The sequence below is a fragment of the Anolis sagrei genome, chromosome 3, assembly GCF_037176765.1.
Source record: "Anolis sagrei isolate rAnoSag1 chromosome 3, rAnoSag1.mat, whole genome shotgun sequence".
Taxonomy (NCBI): Eukaryota; Metazoa; Chordata; class Lepidosauria; order Squamata; family Dactyloidae; genus Anolis; species Anolis sagrei.
Window position 1 is genome coordinate 240,496,223 of NC_090023.1, and position 27,113 is coordinate 240,523,335.

Consider the following 27,113-nt stretch of genomic DNA (forward strand, 5'->3'; position numbering starts at 1 on the left):
CCCTGCCAAGAAGCAGGAAAATTGCATTCAAAGGACCCTGAGAGATGGCCATCCAGCCTCTGTTCAAAAGCTTCCAAAGAAGGAGCCTCTACCACACTCCGGAGCAGAGAGTTCCACTGCTGAAAAGCTCTCACAGTTAGGAAGTTCTTCCTAATGTTCAGGTGGAATCTCCTTTCCTGTCGTTTGAAGCCATTGTTCCATGTCCTAGTCCCCAGGGCAGCTCCCACCTCCCTATGACTTCCCCTCACATATTTATACATGGCAATCATGTTTCCTCTCAGCCTTCTCTTCTGCAGGCTAAATGTGCCCAGCTCTTTAGGCTGCTCCTCATAGGGCTTGTTCTCCAGACCCTTGATCATTTTAGTTGCCTTCCTCTGGACGCATTCCAGTTTGTCAATATCTCCCTTCAATTGCTGTGCCCAGAACTGGACACAGTGTTCCAGGTATGGTCTGACCAAGGCAGAATAGAGGGGTAGCATGACTTCCCTGGATCTAGACACCATACTCCTGTTGATGCAGGCCAAAATCCCATTGGCCTATTTTAGCTGCTGCATCACATTGTTGGCTCATGTTTAACTTGTCCACGAGGACTCTTTTTCACACGTACTGCTGTCTAGCCAGGCATCCCCATTCTGTATCTTTGCATTTCATTTTTTCTGCCTAAGTGGAGTATCTTGCATGTATCCTTATAGAACTTCATTTTGTTAGTTTTGGCCAATCATCTCTCTAATCTGTTCAGATCATTTTGAATTCTGCTCCTGTCTTCTGAAGTATTGGCTTTTCCTCCCAATTTGGTGTGGTCTACAAACTTGATCTTGCCTTCTAACCTTTCATCTAAGTCATTAATGTTGAACAGAACTGGGCCCAGAATGGAACCCTGCAGCACTCCACTCGTCACTTCTTTCCAGAATGAGGAGGCAGCATTGGTGAGCACTCTTTGCTTCAGACTTTTTACTTTCCGCATATAAAGGATGACATAATTGACAGTAGAGGCTCATCTATCAAAATTGATATGGGATTTCGATTAAAAGAGCTTGGTTCAATCATCTCTCTGATTCGTTTTAGCAAGATAGCAAACTGACATGAGCCAATCCCTATCTTCCAGCCTAAACTGATTTATGGTGTTGTTGGAAGGATAAAATGGCATGTTCTTCTATGCAGAAACTTTAGCTATTTATTAAATGAATGGATGATTTACCTTAATATCATCTCACCACTCCTTTAACATGATCAAGGCAGCAACCCATTTATTTTCACTTTGGTTGAGAGTAATTGGCTCTAGGTACAATCTGGTAAATATCATTAAATAATCCCTGATGTAATAGTTTGGACCAAAACAAAGATACCTTCTTCTTCAGACCAATTGGCTGTGTTGATAAATGACTCCCTTCCAATTACCCCTTCACTGAAAATATGAACGGTTCCCCTCTCTGATGGTCACGTACATAATGCTTTTGAGTAGCTCTGTCTATCCAAATGGCCTTTCTGAATATAAGCCATATTGGCATTAAGTGCTTAATACAATACAGACTGGAAATTATGCTCTCTTAACAGGTTTAATACATTCATTAACATTTCATGAAACAAACTTCAACATTAGCCTTAATGTTATTTTGCTTTTCAAACTACTATCACGTATACATTATCCAGTTATTTGAAGCTATACAACACATTTCATAACACAATAATTTTTATTGTATCTCTCTGCGATTACTTGGTCCAGGGCCAAAGAGCATCCACATTTAGGATTTCCTAAGGAGATTGTGTAACTCCAAGACACATATGAACTTTTGTTTGTGTACCTTGTAAGCAAAGCAGGTCCAAAGTCCTACAGAAACCTTCACAAACATAATACTAGAAATGTGCACACTTAGACTGCTATCTCCCTAGTGCTCAGACTTACTTTTGTCCCCTGCTCTGATGTATCTTGTCAAACATGTTTTTCATGTTCTTGAAGTGCTATGAGAAACTGAAAAAGGGTGAGCACGCACTGAAGTTTGTATCACGGCACCTTCAGCTCTCAATTTTCAGTGATTTGGGGGTGCCTATTCTAACACAAGTTTGAAACAAAAGAATTCCATGCTGTGATGGTTAGCAACAGCTGTTTCCTTGCTGCGAACAGAGATGGAAATCCACATCTCACAATCTCACATCTCACAAGAAAAAATATAATATGGCACATGCAGTGATGTTTTCTGGCAAAATCCCATGAACCCATTCAGTAGGCTGAATCCAAGGCTTCAAAATGCAACAACGCTTACTACCACTTTGTGAGCAAATTAAAGAGCTTGCACACATGTCCACACACATGTGGAATCATAAGGTAAAAAATCAAAATCTTAAAAAAATCAGGCAGGAAATAAATTTAAACATTGATACTAGAGGTATTTTAAGATGTGGAACTGAAACACTGCAAATATCTAGTGGAAGTTTAAAAACTTACGTGTATTAAGAGGAATTTGCTCTGATTCAGTTCAAACCAAAAAAGAAAATACATAAAGCAAAATTCCTATTCAAAGGCCTCAATCCATTTTAGGAAACCTAACTTGACTTCCCTATTAGCTCCCCACCATCCCAGAGATGGTTTTTGTGTGCATTGCATTCACTTTTAGATCATCAAGTCAGAGCACTGGAAAAGTTTCTGCCTGCCAATATAAGATAGCAGATTGTATAACAGGGTCTGATTTACACTGGGCAACGATGGCAAGAACAAAGATTCCTCTGCTTTCTAGTCATCGTCTATGATTAACAACTGCAGCCATACCAGGTTACTTTGGGAAAAATATGCATTTGATAAAAGACGCAAAGGAGAGGGAAATACAGCAGGGACCAGCTACAATATCTACAAGGAAACAAGAAGCATCAGTGGGGATACATCCACTTTGTGATGCAGTAGAAAAAGGGTCCATCACAGCTTGCAAACTTTATTTTTGAGCCAGTGGTCATGCTGGCTGAGTGATTCTGGAAGGTGTAATAAAAAATATATTTTCCAGCTCTTTGATCTGGCTTTCTAGATGATTCCACTTAAACTGCAATATCTCGTTCCTCCCCACCCACTTCTGAGAATCTCCTCCATTAATAAATGTAATAAATTCTATCAAACAGGCTACAGATGGGAGTGTTTCCCACACCGTACCCCAGCAATTTCAGTATGCTTGCAAGGGAATGCACATTCCATTAAGCTCATCTATAATGAGCACAGCCCTGGAAATAGGTATTCTTACATTCCAATCTGGACACGTCTCTAGGTCGGCTAGAATCAATGCTGCATTAGTCTTGAGGTTGAAGTAATGCTTTGTAAGTTAATTAACAATGGCCAGGATCCCAAGGTTTGTACAACTAAGTTTTGTTTTGTTTTTGTTTTTTTGTTTTTTGCGTATGAAGTGATGTTTGAGTTGTGCTTCAGAAACAATAATCACTTTTTCCTCCACTCCCATTGTCACTTCATATTATGTTACAATTGACTTTATGAAATCGAGAGGAGTTTCAAAACCATTTTAAGGTATTGGCTCTACTAAAAAAAATATTAGTAGTATTAGTATTCAAATGGGAGCTGTTTAAAATAGTTCTTCAAAATGTAGTAAGTAACTTCCAAATGCAGTATGAGCCCCACATTTGCAGGAAGGGTATCTCCACGGTTTTCCTTTTATTTATATCTCACAAAGTATTTCCTCTCTAGGCATTTTCTATATTCTCCAGCATGATTCTATTGTATTATTGGGCCAGAGGTACTTGATTTCAGTAGCGTTCACAGTTTTGCTTATCCACACAAAGTCTGGAACATATACCCCATGGATATGGGGTCATACTGCACAACAAAATCCAACCACTTAGGACCTTATCCCATGTAAGTTTCCCCCTGTTTTCTCTCATTTTCACATGTTGGCAAAACGGAGTCCCATGGGGGCCATGTTCAGTGGCTACCCATAGGAATCCGTTTTGCCAGCATGCGAAAGAGGGGGAAGAAAGCAGGGAAAGAGGGGGAAAGCATGAAATGATGGGGAAATGATGTGGGGTGGGTGGCCATCCACGAAGATGGGCCTTGCCGGGGTAAGACAAGCCCTATTCTTCCAAAAACTTTCCCCCGCTTTCCCCCACTTCCCTCTTGCCCATGGGATAACATCATTAGATTGATGACTGGAATAATGGTTGTTTATTGTCCTCATCTGTAAGATAATCTCACCCAACTCTGTCCACCGGGTTATTCCGTTCAGCACCAACCAAGGCTTGGAGGGCGGGGAGGCGGAGTCGCAGTGGTCTATAAGGACATTATTCCACTGATCAGGTGTCCCATCCCTCAATCATCTTCCTTTGAATGTGCCGGCTTTAGGATAGGTGACCGGGACAGGATAGGGATTCTGGTAGTGTACCGACCACCCCGCTGCACTACAGTCTCCTTACCTGAGCTAGCGGGAGTGGTCTCGGACATGGTGTTGAACTCCCAACGACTTCTGGTCCTGGGAGATTTCAACATCCATGCTGAGGCCCCTCCCTCTGGAGCGGCTCAGGACTTCATGGCCTCCATGGCAACCATGGGCCTGTCCCAGCTAATATCTGGTCCCACCCATAGTGCCGGACACACCTTGGATTTGGTCTTCACCCAAGGATGGGATGAGGGTGACGGAATGGAGGAGCCGACCATCGCCCCTTTGCCATGGACCGATCACCACCTGATCAGTTTTAGACTAACTGTGCCTTCTAACCTTCGCAGGGGTGGTGGACCCATTAGAATGGTCCGCCCCAGGAGACTGATGGATCCAAATGGTTTCCTGATGGCTCTTGGGGATTTTTCCACCTCCTTGGCTAGCGATTCTGTCGATGCTCTGGTCTCTGGCTGGAATAGCGAGTTGACCAGGGCAATTGACACTATCGCTCCGGAACGCCCCCTCTCGAGTAACCGAGCTAAACCAGCTTCTTGGTTTACTGAGGAGCTGGCAGCAATGAAGCGAAAGAAGAGGAGGTTAGAGCGCGTGTGGCGCCAGAATCCCACCAATCCAGCCCAAACACACTTGAATGCCTTTTTAAGGTCCTATAGTGTGGCAATTGAGGCAGCTCAAAAAACATTCATCACAGCCAATATTGCATCAGCGAAGAATCGTCCAGCTGAGCTTTTCCGAGTTGTCAGGGGCCTGTTAAATCCGCCAAAAAGCGAGGCCCCGGATAACTCGGTGGCCCGCTGTGAAGCATTTGCTCGATTCTTCGCGGATAAAATTGAGCGGATTCGGTCTGGATTCGACGTCATGTTAACGGCAGTCTCCGGGGATGTAACGAGAGCATCTGCTTGTCCAGTTTTGTTGGATTCGTTTCAATTGGTTCAGCTTGAGGATGTGGACAGGATCCTTGGAGAGGTGCGACCCACCACATGCATCCTAGACCCCTGCCCTTCCTGGCTGATTAAGGAAGCCAGAGGGGGTTTGGCAGGGTGGGTGAAGGTGATGGTTAATACCTCCTTACAGACAGGAGAGTTTCCAGCGAGCTTAAAGCAAGCTATTATAAAACCGCTGTTGAAGAAACCATCACTAGATCCCACCCAATTCGACAACTATCGGCCAGTTTCCAATCTCCCCTATTTGGGCAAAGTCATGGAACGTGTGGTGGCGACACAACTCCAGGGGTTTCTGGTAGACACTGATTATCTTGATCCGGCACAGTCTGGCTTTAGGCCGGGACATGGAACTGAGACAGCCTTGGTCGCCTTGGTAGATGATCTGCGCAGGGAACTAGACAGGGGGAGTGTGTCCCTGTTGGTTCTGCTGGACCTTTCGGCGGCCTTCGATACCGTCGATCACGGTATCCTTCTGGGCCGCCTCATGGACATGGGGCTCGGAGGCACTGCTCTGCGGTGGCTCCGATCCTTCCTTGAGGGACGGACCCAGAAGGTGTTACTGGGTGACACCTGTTCGGCCCCACAACCGTTGTTGTGTGGAGTCCCACAGGGTTCAATCTTGTCCCCGATGTTATTTAACATCTACATGAAGCCGCTGGGAGAGATCATTCGGAGTTTCGGACTAAGATGCTATCTCTATGCAGATGACGTCCAAATCTGTCACTCCTTCACACCTGTCACCAAGGAGGCTGTCCAGACCTTGAACCGGTGTTTAGCCGCTGTATCGGACTGGATGAGAGCTAACAAATTGAAGCTGAATCCAGACAAGACAGAGGTCCTACTGGTCAGTCGGAAGGCCGAACAGGGTATAGGGTTACAGCCTGTGTTAGACGGGGTTACACTCCCCCTGAAGACGCAGGTTCGCAGCTTGGGAGTGATCCTGGATTCACCGCTGAGCCTGGAACCTCAGGTCTCAGCGGTGGCCGGGAGAGCTTTCGCACAATTAAAACTTGTGCGCCAGCTGCGCCCGTACCTTGGGAAGTCGGATCTGGCCACGGTGGTCCACGCTCTTGTCACATCCCGGCTGGATTACTGCAACGCACTCTACGTGGGGTTGCCATTGAAGACTGCTCGGAAACTACAATTAGTCCAACGAGAAGCAGCCAGATTGCTCACCGGAGCGACGTACAGGGAGCATACCACCCCCCTGTTACGTCAGCTCCACTGGCTGCCGATCCAATTCCGAGCAGAATTTAAAGTGCTGGTTTTGACCTATAAAACCCTATACGGTTCCGGCCCAGTGTATTTGTCCGAACGGATCTCCCTCTACATCCCACCTCGAAGTTTAAGATCTTCTGGGGAGGCCCTGCTCTCGACCCCGCCAGTCTCACAAGTGAGGCTGGCGGGGACGAGGAGCAGGGCCTTCTCAGTGGCGGCCCCCCGCCTGTGGAATTCACTCCCCGGGGAGATCAGATCGGCTTCCTCCCTCCTAGCATTTAGGAAAAAACTAAAGACCTGGATGTGGGACCAAGCTTTTGGTCACTCTGATAATTAACTCAAGGACCTGGCGATAGACAAAGATAAGTGGAATAGAACGGATGCACGGCTCTGATATATGGACTCTGACATGAGATGGTTTTAGGTATTATGTTTTTATGATGTATTGATGTTTTAATCTGATTGTGAATTGTGATATTGTTTGGATTATTGTTGTGTATTTGGGCATCTAATTGTGCCCTCCCTGTAAGCCGCCCTGAGTCCCCTCCGGGGTGAGAAGGGCGGGGTATAAGTGAATGAAATAAATAAATAAATAATAAATAATAAAACTGATTATTCCTACTACAGAATAATGAGTGAACAGCTAAAGTTTACAAATGGCAATGTTCACTGTTAGGCATCTTTCATCATCATTTTTCCTTGTCTGTCAACATGGGAAGTTAAATAGGTGTTTCTATGAAATATATAGAGAATATATTGCTGTTAATGACTACAAGGCAAAATATATTATGAACTAGGGCGACAGAAATTATTCAGCCAAATCCTGAAAAAAACAAAGCTGATTCAGCCCATTCTACATTAGCTTCAGGTCCGATTATATTGGCCTAGTTGAATTCTGGAGCAGAACAGCACAGTGTGAGCACTTTGGACCTCTTTGGAAAACCAGAGATTTATACTAAGCAGGGGAATAGCCAGACAGTATGTCTCCAGCCTGACTGTATAAGGAAAACACCAAGGTGGTGTGATGTGTAGGGGGAGGAGTGAAGCTTTTCTCACTGACTGCTCTGTCTTGCAATCTGGTGCAAGAATGTCACCTGCACTCCATCACAGTGCTTATGGGGAGGTTACTGAAGTGACATAGTCAGTTATCTCCTCCAGCATCTCTTTGTTTCTAGATTTAGCTGTATTGGTAACAGCTCCAAGTGGTCTCATTCAAGACTGAAGAAGAACATTCTCAACAACGATGAACCAGGGAAAGGACCCATAGGGCAGGAACAAAGGGTGATGGAGACAGCCGCTCTCCATTTCTCCAAGAGGAATAGAGAAGCAGAAGAAGCGTGTGAGAGGTTTTTCAGGATCATCAGGGGATCTCATATTTATTTATTTATCATATGAGGAGCAAACCAAGGGTACAGTTGTAATGTATTTTAAAAACACAACATTTAAAAAAACGTGACATTATATTAAATGTCCTTTGACCAGTAGCTGGCCACTTGGAGTGCCTCTGGTGTTGCTATATTGTGTATGTGACAGGGCTCAAACTGCATTTTGATAGGTGCTCTGTGGTTTGCTCTTCTCCACACTTGCATGTCGTGGACTCTACTTTGTGGACCCATTTCTTAAGGTTGGCTCTGCATCTCATGGTGCCAGAGCGCAGTCTGTTCAGTGCCTTCCAAGTCACCCAGTCTTCTGTGTGCCCAGGAGGGAGTCTCTCATTTGGTATCAGCCATGGGTTGAGGTTCTGGGTTTTAGCCTGCCACTTTTGGACTCTTGCTTTCTGAGGTGTTACTGTGAGTATCTCTGTAGATCTTAGAAAACTATTTCTTGATTTAAGGGGTTGGCGTGCTGGCTGATATCTGAACAGGGGATGGGCCGGAGATGTCACTACCTTGGTCCTTTCATTCCTAGTAGATGTCAAGTCATGCAATACCGGCTAAACAGTATAATTTCTCCAGTGGTGTAGGGCATAGACATCCTGTGATAATGTGGCATGTCTCATTAAGAGCCACATCCACTCTTTCAGCGTGGTGAGATGTGTTCCACATTGGGTATGCATACTCAGAAGCAGAGTAGCATAATGCAAGGGCAGATGTCTTCACTGTGCACAGTTGTGATCCCCAGGTTGTGCCAGTCAGCTTTCATATGATACTATTTTTAGCACCCATTTTTTTGCTTGATAGTCAAGCAGTGTTTCTTGTAAGTCAGAGAATGGTCCAAGGTAACTCCCAGTTATTTGGGTATACTGCAATGCTCCAGTGGGATTCCTTCCCAGGTAATCCTCAGAGCTCGAGATGCTTGTCTATTTTGAAGATAAAAAGCGCACCTCTGCATTTTGGATGGATTAGGAATCAGTTGGTTTCCCCTGTAATAGACAGGAAGACCACCTAAAGATTCAGAGAGCTTCTGTTCAACCATCTCAAAGCTCCCTGCTTGAGCGGTGATGGCACGATTGTCAGCATAGATAAAACTCTCTGTCACCTCTGGCAGTGACTGGTCATTTGTGTAAATGTTAGATAAGAACTTTATTTACGGTCCATGGACCCACAACTGTTAAATAAATAGTAAACATACAGGCGTTTATAGGTCCCTTGTAACCAGGGAAATATATTATACAGACACATACATTGATGGAGAAAGCACGCTCCCCTGAGTCAAGCCGTTCTTCTGTTTTCACCATCTGCTTCTCTTGAGTCTGGAATTCAACAAAAAAGCTCCTCTTTGGAGCAGATTTCCTATGAAGCAGGTGAGGTGATCTCATGAACTAAGCTGATGGTAAAACTTAATCTTATCTCTCATATTTTCTGATGATGTGACCCTGACTCTCACCAGTTGGCCTGTTCATACAAGAAGAAGAAAAAGAAAACATTTCATTATATTATTATTATTATTATTATTATTATTATTATTAGGACCAGCATGGTGTAGTGGTTTGAGACTCTAGAGATCAGGGTTCAAACTCCCACTTAGCAAGGGAAACCCACTGGGGGAGCTTGGGAAAGTCATACCCTCTTAGCCTCTGAGCCAACTCCCTCTGAACAAATCTTGTCAAGAAAACCATGCAAGATGGTCACTTTAGGATTGCCAGAAGGCAGAAATAACTTGAAGGCTCACAGCAATAAATCTTAATTAGAAGGATGTTAGGATTTAACACACTTAGCTGACTTCACAGAATCATAGAATATAGAGTTCAAAGAGACCATCCAGTGCAACCCATTTTGAAAAATATAACATAACAATTAAACACTCAACAATATGGTGTCCACCCATTAAAAGCATTACATTCAGTTAATTCCCATGATCTTTAGATAAGCAGGGGTAAATGTGTCATAATTATTTTTGAAAGGCCACATGTTTGTCCTGTTCTGACATGTCTGGATCAGTGTGTCATTCTGTGTTCTTTTATGTTTTGGGGAGAGGTTCCTCCTTTTCTCTTTCTGATGACTGCGATTGAGGCCACTATGACCAGAGAGTGTACATTTTTGCCTTCCTCAAGTTCCCAAAAACTCATTGCTTAGCAAAATGACTTCTTGGGACTACAGCTCTCAAAATCCCCCAGTCAGCATGTTCACCAAAGCAGGAGGGATGCTGAGCCTGAGCTGAAGGTAAAGCTGGCACATATTACAACAAAGGATGGTGAGTATGGTTCTCAAGATACATTTGATCTTCATCTCCCTGCAGCATCAGCAGCGATGAAGGATTATGGGAGATATAGTTTAACAGTGTCTGGAAATCCTGTTACACACCCTTGCATTGTGAATCACAGGAACTTTGTTCACATCCATTTCACTAGAAAGCAGGACTACTTTTATTAAAGTATAACTCACATATGTGTTTTGATATATACAAAAAAGGGGGAAACAAAGCATACTGGACACAGCATATTATTTGAGAATACAGAAATGCTGGACCACTCTAACCACCACCATGTCAGACTACACAGAGAAGCCATTGAAATCCACAAACATGTGGTCAATTTCAACAGAAAAGAGAAAACCATGAAAATGAACAAAATCTGGCTACCAGAATTTTAAAAACCTCTACAATCGTAACAGTAAATAAAGGACAACATTCAAAAACAGGAGAACTTCAGACAAGAGACAATCAAGGGCAGCTAATCACCTCTCAACAAAGGATTCCCCCAGGTAGTAAGAAGTCACACCTTGAAACCTGCAGTGGTTCTCAACCTTCCTAATACCATGACCCCTTAATACAGTCCCCCATGTTGTGGTGACCTCCAACCATAATATTGTTTTTGTTGCTACTTCATAACAGTCATTTTAATACTGTTATAAATCATAATGTAAATATCTGATATGCAGGATGCATTTTCATTCACTGGACCAAACTGGGCACAAATACCCAATACACCCAAATGTGAATGCTAGTGGGGTTGGGCGAGGATTGATTTTGTAATTTGGGAGTTGTAGTTGCTAGGATTTATAGTTCACTTATAATCAAAGAGCATTCTGAACTCCACCAGTGATGGATTTGAACCAAACTTGGCTCCCATGACCAATGGAAAACATTGGAAGGGTTTGATGGGCACTGACTTTGAGTTTGGGAGTTGTAGTTCACCTATATCCAAAGAGCACTGTGGACTCATGCAATGGTGGATCTGGACCAAACTTGGCATGAATACTCAATATGCCCAAATGTGAACACTGGTGGAGTCCGGGGAAAATAGACCTTGACTTTTGGGAGTTGTAGTTGCTGGGGTTTATAGTTCATTACAATCAAAGAACATTCTGAACTCCACCAACCATAGAATTGGCTCAAACGTCCCACATGGAATCCCCATGACCATCAGAAAATACTGTGTTTTCTTATGGTCTTTGGCGACCCCTCTGACACCCCCTCGCGACCCCCTCAGGGGTCCCGACCCCCAGGTTGAGAAACACTGTGCTAGGCCATTAAAAGCTAATAAAGGTGGCCAATTGAAACATTCACACCTACCTCCAACAGACAAGTTCTTTCTCCCACCCTGGACGTTCCACAGATATATAAAACCCATTTCCCTAGTTTCCAACAGACCTCACAACCTCTGAATATGCTTGCCATAAATGTGGGCAAAACGTCAGGAGAGAATGCTTCTGGAACATGGCCATACAGCCCGAAAAACTTAAAGCAACCTGGTTTACAAAGTCTTTCGGCTTTTCTGCCAAAGAGTGCTGGTGCCTCACCAAACTACAAATCCCAAGATTCTATACTGGTGTCAAACTGAATTAATTCTACAGTGTAGGTCAAGCATGGGCCAACTTCGGCAGGCTGTTAGGAATTGTGGGAGTTGAAGTCCAAAACACCTGGAGGGAGGGCCGAAGTTGGCCCATGCCTGGTGTCGATGCTCCTCAAGGTCTTCACCTGCCGCCCAGCGCCTTCCTCTCCCTCTTAAAAAGACAGCGCCTCTTTTTCCCTCTCCTCTCGAGCCATCACGTCCGCACTGGGTTCCCCCGCGACGCGCTTCCAAGGAGCGCCGCGCCCATCCCTCCTCCTCCTCCTCCTCCTCCTCTCTCCTTCCCTGGGCGTCCACCCCCTTTTTGGTCAACCTTGCTAGCCCCGCCCCTCCCGCTGCCAGGCTCCGCCCCGTCCTTTATAAGGGGAAGAGGAAGGGGCCAGAAGAGCCACAGCAGTTGGGAGAGAAGCGTCTGCCCGGTGGGGTCCGGGTTAGCGGAGCCATGGCAGGTAAGGCAAAGAGCGCAGCGCCGGGAAGAGGGCCGCCTCGGCTTCTCCGAAGAGGAAGGAGCATCTGCTCCGGGCTCTTCCGTATTTGGGGAGCCGCTGCCTTTCCCTCCTTTGGCTGCAGAGGAAGTGAAAGTGGCTCAGCCCGGGGCGCGCGCTCGTGCGTGTTTGTGTGTGTACGCGCGCGCTTCCCTCCAGTCTGGGGAGACCCCGGCGGCCGCTTCTTGGTCATGGCGGGCTCCTATTTTTAGGCTGGCGCGTGAGCCTTGAGTGCAAGGGGAGGGAGGGGGGGAGGGAGGGGGGAGGAAAGGGGGGCTTGCTTGGCCAAGGCTTGGGGTCGCCTTCCTTTCCCTTCAGGAAGGTCACCAGGTGGAAAAGGAGACTCTTTTTGCCAAACAGCACCCATGTTGTGATCCTCTCCATCCCTAAAAAAAGAGCAGCCAGGAGGGTTGCTTACATATGGAAAGCTCCCTCTCTGCTAGCTTGTCTGATGCTGTTCTTGGACTCACGAAAGGGCCCATGGTCTGATAGACCTGTTAGCATCATTTTGGCCTGTGTGGGATGCAAGCCATGCTCTTAATGAGCCAAAGCCATCTCTCCACAGAAGGGCAGATGAACAGACCTGGAGTTTGAAGCTCAAAAGCTTGTTAGCTTTCTCCTCTTACTGCCTCTGACTGGAGGAGGAAAGGGGGCTGTCTTGGCCAGGACTCAGGGTCTCCTTCTTTTCCCTTAAGGAAAGTCACCAAGTGGAAAAGGAGACCTTCCTCACCTCCTTCGCCTTGCTTCCCAATTCCCACCCTTGTTCTGATCCTCTCCATCCCAAAAAGGAGCAGCCAGGAGAATTGCTTGCATATGTAAAGCTCCTTCTCTGCTAGCTCGTCTGATGTTGTTCTTGGGACCCACAAAAGGGTCCATAGTCTGTGTTTACCCTTGGAAGACCTGTTAGCATCTTTTAGCTTGTGGTGGGTTGCAAGCCAAGATCTTAATAAGCCAAAGCCATCTCTCCACAGAAGGGCAGATGAGCAGACCTGGAGTTTGAAGCTCAAAAGCTTGTTAGCTTTCTCCTCTGACTGTCTATCTATAACAGTCATGGGCAAACTAATAATATAATGTAGTGTAATGTAATATATTGCATATACATATAATATTTATAATATTATAATTTAATGCAATATAATAATATGATATTATAGTTATATATTTATATTACATTTAATATTACTAATATTACAATATAATGCTATAGTACAATATAGTAATATTTAATGCTTATATTGTACTATGCTAATATTATATTGTTTGTGTGTTTGTGTGTGTGTGTCTTGTAAGCCGCTCTGAGTCCCCCTTGGGATGAGAAGGGTGGCATATAAATGTCATAAATAAATAAATAAAACTTGGGCCCTCCGGGTGTTTTGGACTTCAACTCCCACCATTCCTAACAGCCTCAGCCCCCCTTCCTTTCCTCCCTCAGCTGTTTAAGCAGCCGAGGGGGGAAAGGAAGAGGCCTGAGGCTATTAGGAATGGTGGGAGTTGAAGTCAGGGTACAGGGAGCGCACAACGCCCTTTTTAATCCAGCTCCACTAGCTGCCTATTAGCTTCCAAACACAATTCAAAGGGCTGGTTTTGACCTATAAAGCCCTAAACAGCTCTGGTCCACTTTACTTGTCTGAATGTCTCTCCCTATGAACCATCAAGGACTTTAAGATCATCTTAAAGACCACACCTGGAATATTGTGTCCAATTCTGGGCACCACAATTGAAGAGAGATATTGACAAGCTGTAATGTGTCCAGAGGAGGGCGACGAAAAGGATCAAGGGTCTGGAGAATAAGCCCTATGAGGAGCAGCTTAAAGAGCTTGTCCTCACTAAATGCGACTGTGATGGTGGTGAGACCAAAAGCAGGGCTTCCCCAGATCATTGAATCATAGAGTTGGAAGAGATCTCATGGGCTATTCAGTCCAACCCCCTTCCAAGAAGCAGGAAAATTGCATTCAAAGTACCCCTGACAGATGGCCATCCAGCCTCTGCTTAAAAGCTTCCAAAGAAGGAGCCTCCACCACACTCTGGGGCAGAGAGTTCCACTGCTGAACAGCCCTCACAGTCAGAAAGTTCTTCCTTATGTTCAGATGGAATCTCCGAACAGGAGAAGGCTGAGAGGAGACATGATAGCCATGTATAAGTATGTGAGAGTAAGTCATACGGAGGAGGGAGCAAGCTTGTTTTCTGCTGCCCTGGAGACTAGGACATGGAACAATGGTATCGAACGACAAGAAAGGAGATGCCATCTGAACATGATGAAGAACTTCCTGACTGTGTATGTTAACCATAATATCAAGACAATGCAGAGTTCATGGTACTATATAGTATGGCTGTGGTTTTCGTTAGGCCTATTTTAATAGTGAATCTCAAGCAGTCAGTATCTTATCAATCCCCATGACTGCTTGGTTAACTGAGAGTCTGCTTTAAATCACTTATGATATGCACCTATTAAACCTAACTTTCCCCATCCTCCCTGTGTCTTTAAGCTAAGTTTGCTCATGATTCTCCCTTCATATCTCTTTCACTCTCATATCCAAGCTCACACTCATATCCAAGCTGGTGGTGTTTAAAAAACAGTGTATCTACCAAGGTAACCTGCTTATTTTTCAAAATCCAAATGAATTGTGAAATATGAAACAGTTGAAGCAACTTTCAAAGCTCAGTTTGAATCACAGGTTTGTTGTTGTGGCCCTCCAGATGCTTTTTTGACTGCATATCCCAAAAATCTTAACCAAAATAGTATATTGTGGGGGTCATAGGAACTTCAAGACACTAACTTTTGCAAAGGCCTTAACATTGTCTCCTCCACATTGGATATTTGTGACTGTAGAGCATAAACATGATGGCAATTAGATAAACCCTAGGTCAAAGTGACCCTATTGCTCCCTTATCACAGACAGGAACTTGATAATCATCTCCATGTGTAAATAGTGTCTAGAGAATGTATCCGATGTTAGAGATGCTAGTGGAAGAGTGGTTCTTATCTTTTACTGTGAACTCTGTATTAAATATGCGGTTTCATTAGAGAATTAGCATTTCCTACCTATACAGCATTTTTACTCCATTCTAATTTTCTTTTGGGGCCCCTGGTGGCTCAGTGGATTAAATCGCTCAGCTACTGAACTTGCTGACTGAAAGGTTGGCGGTTCAAATCCAGGATGTGGGATGAGCTCCCGCTGTTAGGCCCAGCTTCTGCCAACCAAGCACTTTGAAAACAAGCAAATGTGAGTAGATCAATAGCTACCATTCCTGCGGGAAGGTAACTGCTCCATGCAGTCACGCCAGCCATATGACCTCGTATGTGTATAAGGACAACAGCGGTTCTTTGGCTTAGATACGGACACAACTAGATGTAAAGTCAGGGGAAATCTTTACCTTTTAATTTCTTTTGAACTAGTGGTTTATAAGTGAGCCAAAAACAGTGTTTAGGTATTCCTTTGCATAAGTGATTTTACAAAATTCATGGGGTTACCATAAGTTGATAGGCAACACAAATATATGAACCTGAAGCAAATGACTTATGTGTGTGTTCATGTTGCTATACACAGCCTGTGCAGAGACCTCAGAGATCACCTCCCTTGCGGACACCGAGATGTGGAGGAAACCACATCTGTCACTGGACATAAAGCAGAAAGAAGATGCAGCTTTTTTGTTTCTCTATTGAGTGCATTAATCACAATAGTTTGTGAAGCAGCTCATTTTAAAATGCTAAAAAGGAACTGACCTAATAAGCCTGTATAAATAAAATGCTGTTTGTTACATTTATATAGGGATTGAGCATCCTATATCCAGAATTCCAAAATCACAAGTACTCCAAAATCATCCACAGGAGTAGTTGAGATAGTGACACTTCCGTTTTCTGATGGTTTAGTGTGCACATACTTTTTCATACACAACATTCTGAAAAATATTGTATAAAATCACAAAGCTATGAATATGAAGTGTATATGAAATGTAAATGCATTTCATGTTTAGACTTGGGTCCTATCTCCAAACTATCTAGTTATGACCGAAAGGTTGCCGGTTTGAATCCGGGGAGGTCGCTGTTTTGAATCCAGAGAGCTAAACTGCAGAATTTGCTGACCAGAAGGTCAGCAGTTTGAATCCGCAGGAGAGAGTGAGCTCCCATTGTTAGCCAAAGCTTCCGCCAACCTAGTACTTTGAAAATATGCAAATGTGAGTGAATCAATAGGTACCACTTCTGTGGGAAGGTAACGGCACTCTGTGCAGTCATGCTGGCCACATCACCTTAGAGGTGTCTACGGACATCAGCTCTTCGGCTTAGAAATGGAGATGAGCACCTGCCCCCCGATTTGGACATGACTAGACTTAATGTCAGGGAAAACCATGCAATTATAAGTACCCCAGAATCTGAAATCCAGAACACTTCTGGTTCATAGTATTTCGAATAAGAGATAGTTGACATATACTTCCCTTCCCATCAATAAACTCTTTGTCATCCACTTTACCCTTGCAATAGCTCTGTGGAGTGATTGAGAAAGAGTGACTGGCCAACAATCACTAGTGAGCTTTGTGGATGAATGAAGTTTTGGTCATACATTTCCCAGTACTGTCCTCTATATTACCCTGGCTCCATGTTATCCTGAGTAATAGTGGTGTGAAGGAATTTTGATAGATGATCAACCAATGGGGTTGGAAAGATAGTCCTAACAACTTAGTTTGCTAAGTTAAATCCATTGAGTCTTTTCAAGTTAAAATCACATGAGTCCTTTTCCACGAGTCTACTATTGTGCAGTTGCCCTGTTTCAAGCATGGATTCCTTTTGGACCTCCAGATAATGACAGATTCCATTGGCAGTCTTGTACCACTGCTCCCATCACTGACTGCAGAAAGCAAATCAAGAAGCAAAGATAGAATAGCTGCATAGTCCCTTTTGGCTGATAATATTAGGTGTCTTCCAAATGAAAGCACGCTTTCCCTTGTATAGTAGTATACTGATTATGGTTTTATGAACTCTGGCTTATTCCTGTAGACTGGCATTTGGAACAGCTTTTGGGACATACTGTGCTGAACAGAAGTCTGATAGAATCTGGCATTTGAGTTCAGCTTAACCAACTTAGGCATATGATCTGCTTTTCAATGAGTCAGAGCATTAGATTTTCAAAAACTGTTGCTTTCTCCTATGGACATGGCTACCACTTTTCTGTCACTGAGAAATGGTTGCTCCAGAGAACACATTTCAGAATGCCACCTACAAAGTAGGACTGATCAGGCTTATTTCCACAAACTATCATTAATTGCATTTCCTAATTATATTATGTGTATATGTTAATGATAGTTGTGGATATAAACCTAATTAGTCCTACTTTGTATGTGGTTTTCTAAAATGTATTAACACAACTTTTCCCCCTCTAAGTGCAGAAATAAAGATGGTCAGTGAGCAGAGAAATTGGGACTATGGAATAGATCTGAAGGAGAAGAAGCCTGGATATAAATGCTTGTTTTGATTAATTAGAGCATAAGTCAGAAAATAATTCTGAATTATTGTTAACCGTGAAGCTGCCTTCTAGTGAAATACATACTCTGGATATGTATCTAGGTATACATGAATAAAAATAGATAAAATGGAGTCTTCTACACTGATGTTTTAAATAATTAAAACTGAATCTTTCAGTGAAGCAGTTTAAATCATTTTAAACCAATGAACCCTGCCAGATTAAAAAACACTTTCTCGTATGCATCTTGGGTCACTGGAGAAAGTTTACTTTATAAAGCATTTATTGGGTAGAGCCACTCCTGTTGTCCCAAACTGGACTCTCAGTAGTTGTGAATCCTGTGGATACATGTGGAGCACTATCAGGAAATGATATACATAAATTGTAGCCTGAGAATATAAAAATGAAACTTCTTAAGGTGGCTGATAGTGAATCTTCTCTTACCTTTTGAAATCTAATACATATGGTTTAGTGGCTGAGTTCAAGGATTGTCTCCTTATAGTTCAGAGGGGTTTAGAGGTGTGCAATTCAGCCAAAAGACATGCTGTTTCAGGATCCATTTTTGACTAACCCCTCATTCTGTTTACCCAGAAGTTACGCGAATCAGGAGGGGTGTTGCCATTTCATTTGACAAAGATTTGGCCCATATAAAGGCTCAGTCCTCAGTCATTCTAAGGCCTATCTGCATGGAACCTATCTCAGTTTTAGACTCCATTTACAACTGCAGGCCTGCCAAGTTTCAAAACAATTCACCAATCTATTGATTATTTAATCTATTGATTATTTAGAATTATTTAAGTTTTAAGCATAACATTTTTTTAAAAATAAGATAAACTGCAAGAGAAGGTTCTGGGAATTGTAGTTGCCGGATGTGTCCATTCTCTGCCAATCAGAGTATGGATACAACTAAGCTTTTTATTGGCTGAGAAAGAGAGAAAAAACTTCAACTCCTATCATCCTCTGAGAAGAACTCAGACCTTTTAATGCCCGCCCCATGCAAATGCTGCTGGAACAATGAGTTCCCCACAAGGTCCTCACTGGAGGAGGAGCCCATGAAACTTTCCAAAAAGAAATGAATGGATGCTGCTGCTGCTGGGGAGGGAGAAAAGATGCTGTAATGATACCATCTTCTCCAGGTGCCCCGTGGCAGACTGCTGCCTCAGGTATATTGCAGACTTAACTCTATCCTCTCCAGTAGCTGATAATATCTGGCTCTCTTAATCCGTTTTGCTGGGCTTTTCAGTTCCTTCCTACTCATTCTGTTTTCAGAGATCATATGAAAATAGACCACCAAATATTACAAATCATTTTCGTTCAAACTGATTCAGGCCCAAGCCTAGAAGGGGCATGCATTGTACCTTGAAGTGGCAGTGATGCATCCCCTCTTGAACCTGTCCCTAGATCCAAGACTATTGCTGCCTAGTGACATTATTCCATTTTTCAGTTTTCTGTGAGGTATTCAGTTCATGAAAGTTGTTCACTGCCTTAGGTCTTTTTTTTCTTCTGGAAATGTTGAAATTTAATAAAACCAAACCTTAACATTGTTTTGGTTCCTGAGCATTCTTGGTGTTAGACAAGGTCCTTATTGTGATGGCTACTACATCTTTTAATTGAAGATGCCAAAGATTGAGCTCCTTCCATAGCCATCCTGTAACTTGCTGAATTGCATCAAAACTGGTATGGAGAACCTACATTATGATTCCACAACTAGTAAAGGTAAAAATGTTCCTGGAAACTGGTTTAATTTTGCATGTGGTACTCTGATAAGAATTCATTGCAGAGTGTTAAGAATGTTGGATTTTTTTTTGTGAAATAATATTTGGCATATATACATTTGCCTCCAGAAAGAAAGTTAGACGTTCCTAGAAAATTGGCCCTTTAAAAAAAAAGAAAGAAAGAAAGAAAGAAAGGAAATTGGATTGTGAAGAAACAAATTGGCAATTGTGCAAGTTTACTTGTGAAATTTAAGGAGACCACTGAGTAATATTTTCTTGCTTGATAAATTGTGAAGTTGTTAAAAATTTCTGCTCATTCAGAAATGTAAATAGTGACTACTAGATCAGATCTAGGGTTCACATAGCCAACCATTATATTGGCTGAAGAATTGTGGGAGTTATATTCCAAAAATAATACCTGTGACCTCACTGTATCCTCTTGCCCGCAGTGGTCAACCTGACACCTCCAGGAATCCCACAAGGATGGAATGGAGGCAATAGCATTCCTGTGTTCAGGCCTTCTAGCAACTGGCAGTCTTGTGTATCCTGCTTCTGGGTGTGTGAGCTCTATTTAGCTGTCATGACTAGGGCCATTGACAGTTGTCCTCAAGGTGTTTGTCTAATTCTCTATCAAATCCATCTAAGCTATTGACCATTGACATATCTGTGGCAGCAAATTCCCTAAATTGGGGTTGCACAGAACTCATTTGTCTGTTATACTACCATTAAGTTTTATTAGATGACCTGGATTACTAATATTAGAACAGCTACTTTATTTATACTAAATATGATTTTGCACACCTAGCCTCTCACTTTGGTGAAATACATCAACTGAGTGTTGCTTTAACTGACATAGAAAAACACTAAAATGTAAGTAATTCCATATTATGTCCACTGAGATTTTTTACAACAAGGAATATGGACTAGACTCAAAGAAGGCTTTGTTTTCCTTGACAGTAAGCAATTTAATGCCTAGGCTCTTTTAATATTCAAGAATTTTAAGCACTCATTTCTCTATTCCTCTCTTTCTTTAAACTTATTGATATTAGACTGATAAGAGCACAACTGCCCCTCATCCTGCCAGCTTCTTATTACCACTTGTTCATTTGCAGGAAGAATGGCTACATCTAAAATTCATGACTTTGATTAGGTTGCCCCAAGGAATAACAAAGAGTCAGCATGGAGTAGCACTATATCTTACTCTCGGGTTTTACTTTGTATTGTAACTGGTCGAGTAAGTTTAGAGTTTAACTGTGAGTTTCAAAGTGACAAATGATGAAAATAGTAAGCCAGGTGAACTCTTGTCTGATTTGTGTTGACAGAAAATATACTTGACATGACTTTTCATGTTTTTGACTCAAGTGAAATCACTTGGCTTGAGTCAAAAATACTTTCATTCATGAAATATTTATACAAGCAAGGTGTGGTCACTTAGAGAAAGGGCCTGGTCAAGGCAGGGTGTTCTGTATTTTAAGTAATCTCACCACAAGATTACTCCACTTTCACCTAATGGAGTAATTCCACTGTAGATATCATATTTACTCAAATCTAGTGCTCACCTTTTTGGCGAAATTACCTCCCCAAAATTAGAGAGTGCATTAGATTTGTGTAATATAGTAATCTTAGTGCTGAATCAAAGCAAAGGTTAAGCTGCTTCAGGAGTACTTGGAGCTCCTATTTGAGGGATGTCATCTCTAATTTAATGGCCATATCTCAATGCTATGCCCTCCAGGGATTTGTAGTTTGGTGAGGCATCAGCATTCCTTGGCAGCCCCCAAGATCCCATAGCATTGAACCAAGGCAGTAGATTTCTTCGACAGCACCTAAGGTTTTATTTTCCATGGCTGAAAGCTTTGGTGTTCTAACACTTCTGCTTTTTAAAGGAGGAATTGTAATCATGCAGCAACTGTAATGCGTACCTTTTTTGTCAAATTGCAAAGAGTGCTTTTTTGCCACTGCACATTGTATTTGCCAGCAAATATTTTTTTGGTTTCAGAGTTTTGAAAATTGAGGTGCAGATTAGATTCCATGGCGCATTACACTAGAGTAAATACAGGTTATATATATGAATGGCTCCAGTATTCTAATGCCTGAGACACTTCAGGAAGGTATCATATATTGGCTCCCGATTTTGCATCTGCATAGTACTGGCAAGCAAAGTATGACATCTGCTTTGGGTGACACCAGTTTTTCTCAACAATCCTTGTTTCTCTAGTAGCTTGTTCTTATACCTACAAATGCAGGACACAGGCAATAGGATTGTCTGTCTTAACATTTGAAATAGATTTTGCTGAAATCATGGTGTAAAGCAGAGGCCTGCACAACCTGTGACCCTCCAGGTGTTTTGGATTTCAGCTCCCAGAATTACTGAGTATTGGAACAGCTGGGCAGGGCTTCAAGGAGTTGGAGACCCAAACATCTGGAGGACCACAGGTTTTGCAGACCAGGTGTAAAGAGTGGCTATCAATCTGAAAGTCATCTTCTATAATCCACAGTCATGTAATTGCTCCTGTAATGCATATCAAAACTGGGGACAATTATTCAAAGTATCTTATTGTTTAATTTTATTTGTATCTCAACTATCTATCAAGAAATGTTTCTCTTATAGGGGAATTCATATTTCACATATAGTGGCATGAGCATATTCAGGCCATCATTTGTTTTAGTTAGAATTTATACACCTTGGAGATCAATCAAGGCCCTGTTTCAAAACTGTTGGGTCACTTGCAAAATTACATTTATTAATGTGTTGGATTTCCTGATAATTCAGGTTTATCCAATTGAGGTTTTTCCAATGTCAATCCATTAGAGTTTATCGAAGATCCTTCTGGCCAAGTACCGGCAGTTACACTGGTAGAAGACTCTACTTTGGAAAAGATTGTGTTCTGTAATTTGAGTCTAGCTACGACTAAAACATGCATTCTAATATTTGCAAGGACATTAGCTTATTTTTTGTACATGAAGATATATCAGTGGGATTAACATGGGATCTACCTTTGTGATGGCAAATATAGAAGTAGCTTGAAAGCTTTGCTCTAATGATACATTCTTATGTATAGATCTTTGAGCTCTAAAATACTTCCAGACTGTATCAGTCTGTTTTCAATGAAGTAAATGAAATATGTCAGATTAAAGCAGTAACATTGTTCTCATTTGCTTAAGCAACAAGTATCGGATGTTCAAGGAAATTGATAAAAAATAATTCTCTTGAGTTCAGTGCACGTGCTAGTAACTTGCAAAATCTGGGTTGCCACATAGCTTTCCTAATAATAATGTGGTTTCCTTTTCTGCCAAACAGTATTATGCTTTAGTAGCTGTGAAGTCAGATAAGCTCAAAGTAAAGATATAATTGTAATGTAACTGCAGGCGGACTTGGATGAATATCGTAGCATAATTGTGTACATGTTATTATTCCACAAACTTCATATTTTCAAGGCTGTATATTTTGAAGATTTTTTAAAAAGGGATTCAGACTCTGTTCTTCAGTCATAGTCAACAGTCAACTAGAACATCAAGTTGGCTATCATTGAAGTGACCCTTCCTAATGCTGAAATCCCTTAATACAGTTCCTCATGTTGTGGTGACCCCCAACCATAAAATTATTTTTGTTCCTTTTTCATAACTAATTTTGCTGCTAGTTGTGAAATGTAGTGTAAATATCTGATATGCAGGATGTATTTTCATTTATTCTACCACATTTGGCACAAATAACCAATACACCCAAATCTGAATACTGTTGGGGGGATTGTGTGTGTGTGTGTGGGGGGGGGGGGGGTTGGGTTGATTTTGTCATTTGGGAGTTGTAGTTGCTGGGATTTATAGTTAACCTACAATCAAAGAGCATTCTGAACTCCACCAATGATGGAATGGTGCACAGAACTCCCATGACCAACAGAAAATACTGGAAGGGTTTGATGGGCATTGACCTTGAGTTTTGGAGTTGTAGTTAATCTACATCCAGAGAGCACTCTGGGCTCAGTCAATGATGGATCTGGACCAAACTTGGCACGAATACTCAATGTGCCCAATTGTGAACACTGGTGGAGTTGGGAGGAAAATAGACTTGACATTTGGGAGTTGTAATTTCTGGCATTTATAGTTCACCTACAATCAAAGAGCATTCTGAATCCCACCAAAGATAGAATTGGGCCAGACTTCCCACAAAAAACCCCCATGACCATCAGAAAATACTATGTTTTCTGATGGTCTTTGGCAACCCCTCTGACACTTCCTCATGACCTCCCAGAGGTCCCAACACCCAGGTTGAGAAAAACTGCCCTATAGCTTTAGAACATTAATTGTAAGGGATTATTCCTAGACTCCACCAGGCTTTTAAGCTTGTGCTTCATACCAGCTCAAAGATTTAGGGATGGTTGAATTTGTATAACGAGAGCTTCATTCCACACACTTAGTAGCAGAAAATTACTGAACATGCAAAACAACCCGGTATAAAATATGGGATATTTTGTAATTGATAAATGTAAATATCTGAAACTTTTACACAACACTTTATAGATGTTAATAGGAATTGATCATATCAACGAGAGTTTATAACTAAAAGCTGCTAGAATTCTAGAATAATTTCAATAAGTGAATAGGATTATAGAAGATCAGATACTGGCTAGTTAAAGCTGATGGGAACATTTGAACTATTGCTGACATGAAACTACCAAGATACTATACACTCCTGTAAACTTGCAACTTGAAAAGTAGAGATGCTGTGCTTGACACGACCATACTTAATGCCTAATGCCTATTTTTAAAATTTATAATAAAATATCACACACAATAGGAAATGTAGCTCATCCCAAGCACTCAAGTTATCATTCTGCAAGTTAGAAAGCAAATACTTTAGACTTGTTTGCTAGAGATCTCGCCAATTTGATATACTTCACTAAAAAAAAACCCAGTAATTTTAAAGTGCACCAGGTAAAGCAGATGTGATCTAACCCTTTGTGAATTAGAATAAGTTTCTGCTCACTGTGTAAATTGCATACTGGGAACTTTATGCATCTTGAAAATGAGTGTAAACTGCTGGAATGGAGACATCTTGTGTTATACATGTTGAACAAGGTTAAAATCTTATTGGTGCAGCAAACTAGGATTGATCGTATTATGACAGTGACCAATCAGACACTTCTGGAAAGCTCATAATCAAGATTTGAGGGTAATTACCCTCTTCTGTTACTTTCAAGTAATGGAAAAGAGCATGACCTCCATATCCACGAGTTCTTGCACTTTCTGTGAATACATAAAACTGTGGATCATAGGGAACCCTATTGAAATGAAGTACTTCTGATCAAGGAATACTGCAGAGTCATACTGGAGTGCCTAGATAATTCCTCAAGAATACTTATTTTGTCAAATGTATAAATGAAACCACAGATACTGTTTTCAGATATATAATGCTTTCAGAAAGGGGGAAATTGTTTAGCCTGAAAAATAGATTTTGATTTACGAAAACAATTGCCACAGTAAGCAAAGGGCTGGGAAACATTGTTTTAGAGCACTGTTTCTCAAACTCTGCTCTTCCAGGTGTTTTGGACTTCAGCTCCCAGAAATACCAGCCAGTTTACCAGCTGTTAGGAATTGTGGGAGCTGAAGTCCAAAAGATCTGGAGGAACCGAGTTTGAGAAACACTGCTTTAAAGGCTACAGTTTCCACAATCTGGGATCCAAAAGGTTGTATATCCAAGGTCTGGGTTTTAGGTGTTGGACTACTGATAACATTTTCCCTAATTTTGCCATTACAAAGCTACTAACATAACTTTTGTGTTTTTTCTCTTTAAGACCAGTCTTTTGTGACGTTAGCCACAAATGATTCCTATGTGAAAGGAGCACTTGTACTGGGATCGTCACTACGAAAGTACAGAACAACAAGGAAGTTGACAGTGCTGATCACACCACATGTTTCAGACCCAATGAGGTAAGCTTATGATGTGTAGCACTGAATAGTATAGCCGCAATAAAGAACAAACAGGGCTTGGAATATAGGTATGGTGCATCTGATCACACCTTAGATATATTTCAGTTGTAATCATTCCATGTTTCAGATGGGAAAGAGTGTAAAAAAATATTGTTGTATGAAGGCCCAAGTGATTATTCTTAAGTACAGTGTAAAATAGAAGTTATATAATTGATAAAATACTGCTCATTCTGTTAGGGGAAACAATCAGAAATGCATATAGAGAGCTAAAATGTTTAAAGAAATCATGCATACCAGTATGTTTAATTAATCAGTTTTCTTTTGTAAGACTGCAGCCTGAGTTTTAAGTTGTGTGTCATACACATAAGATATTAACTGCACAACAGTGGATTTAGAAGGTGTCTTGTTCAAACTGGATTTTCTTATCTAGTGCGTTAAAGCTGCATGCCATTGCAGCTGTACACCCCGCATAACTGAGACACCAGGTGCATGGCTGCTGTGCACGAAAGCTCTTTCTATATACCCGCCTGAGCTTAAAATTACGTCTGCATTTATAGGACTTGTCTAGTCACTCTTCCTTCCCCTGCATTATCTCTAATCACATTATCTTCAGTTCAAGCATGGGCCACAAAGTTAAAAATTAGGCTGAGGTTTCAGGCATTAATATTATAGACATTTAGGACTCCCACAGCATTCGTCTTCCTAGAATATGGAGTAATACTATATACATGGGGTATGTTGAAAAGTGACCAACAGTGTGGTCTCTTCTATGTTTAAGAACCTTTGAACCTAATTTTTTAATGAGAACAGCAGTGCTGCAGTGGATCTCATGACATGAAAGTAACACGAGAAGCTTCCTTAAAATGTGCTGCTGCTGCAATAATACATTTTTCAGGAGCTCTGAATTTTAAGAGATGTTTTAATGAGTAGAGCTGGTTCCCTCAGCTTTCAGAGTTTTACAAAGGCATTGTTGAAATTACAGATTGATATAAATGTTAGACATTTTTGCTCAGAAAGGAGTCTTCCCTTTTTAGGGTCCTGTATAGTCATCATCCCCAAATACTATTTTCATAGCCTTTCATTTTTTCTTTATGTTACATAATATGCTCTCTCATTTACACTTGTACATCTAGTCTTGCTTTTCAAAATCTAAAGCCGTTTCACAACCCAGGCTCCAATGTTATCTCTTTGCAGGTAGGTTAAACTTTTTTCTGTTCCCAGGCATTTGATATGATTGATTTTTTAAAAATCCCTGATTTTAGACCAGCTGGTTGTTTTCTTGTGAAAGTTACTGTTTATATTATGCATCATTTCAATTTGTATATAGTTTAATTGAAAGGGATTCAAACTCTCCTCCCAAATCATAATCCAGTTCTCAAACTCCTACACCACACTGGAGTTATGTTACCGTGACTCTTTTTTTTCCTTCTAGAAAATGCATGCAAGAAAAGTAACTATGTTAAATAATGATATTGTTTCTGATACAGGGATAGGTAGGTGCTAGTATCCGTACTGACTGATAGATCGTTGGGTGATAGGAAATGGCCAACTCTCAATCGCTTAGGTACTATACCTACAAAATGAATCCCACTCTTACCCTTAGTTGCTGACTGAAATGAATAAAGCTTGGGTAACTTGTTGTGGATTTTTATATGAAAGATCCATGAGCTCTGTTTAGTTCTGCTATTCAAAACAAATTCTTCAGCTTGGAATTTTTTCTTTTGAAGTGCAAGCCTTTTACAGCAGGCTCCAGCTGAT

At 41.7% G+C, this 27,113-nt stretch overlaps 1 protein-coding gene across 2 annotated transcripts in view; it reads left to right on the forward strand.

Moving 5' to 3' along the window:
* Nucleotides 1–11,969: 11,969 nt before the first annotated feature.
* GYG1 (glycogenin 1) overlaps nt 11,970–27,113 on the forward strand; it is a 31,728-nt gene continuing 16,584 nt past the window's right edge. For both annotated transcript variants that reach the window (XM_060767746.2, XM_060767747.2), the window contains exons 1-2: nt 11,970–12,223; nt 25,220–25,355. In XM_060767746.2, the coding sequence (XP_060623729.2) occupies nt 12,217–12,223; nt 25,220–25,355 (143 nt within the window). In that variant the 5' untranslated portion in view covers nt 11,970–12,216. The remainder of the gene's footprint in view (nt 12,224–25,219; nt 25,356–27,113) is intronic.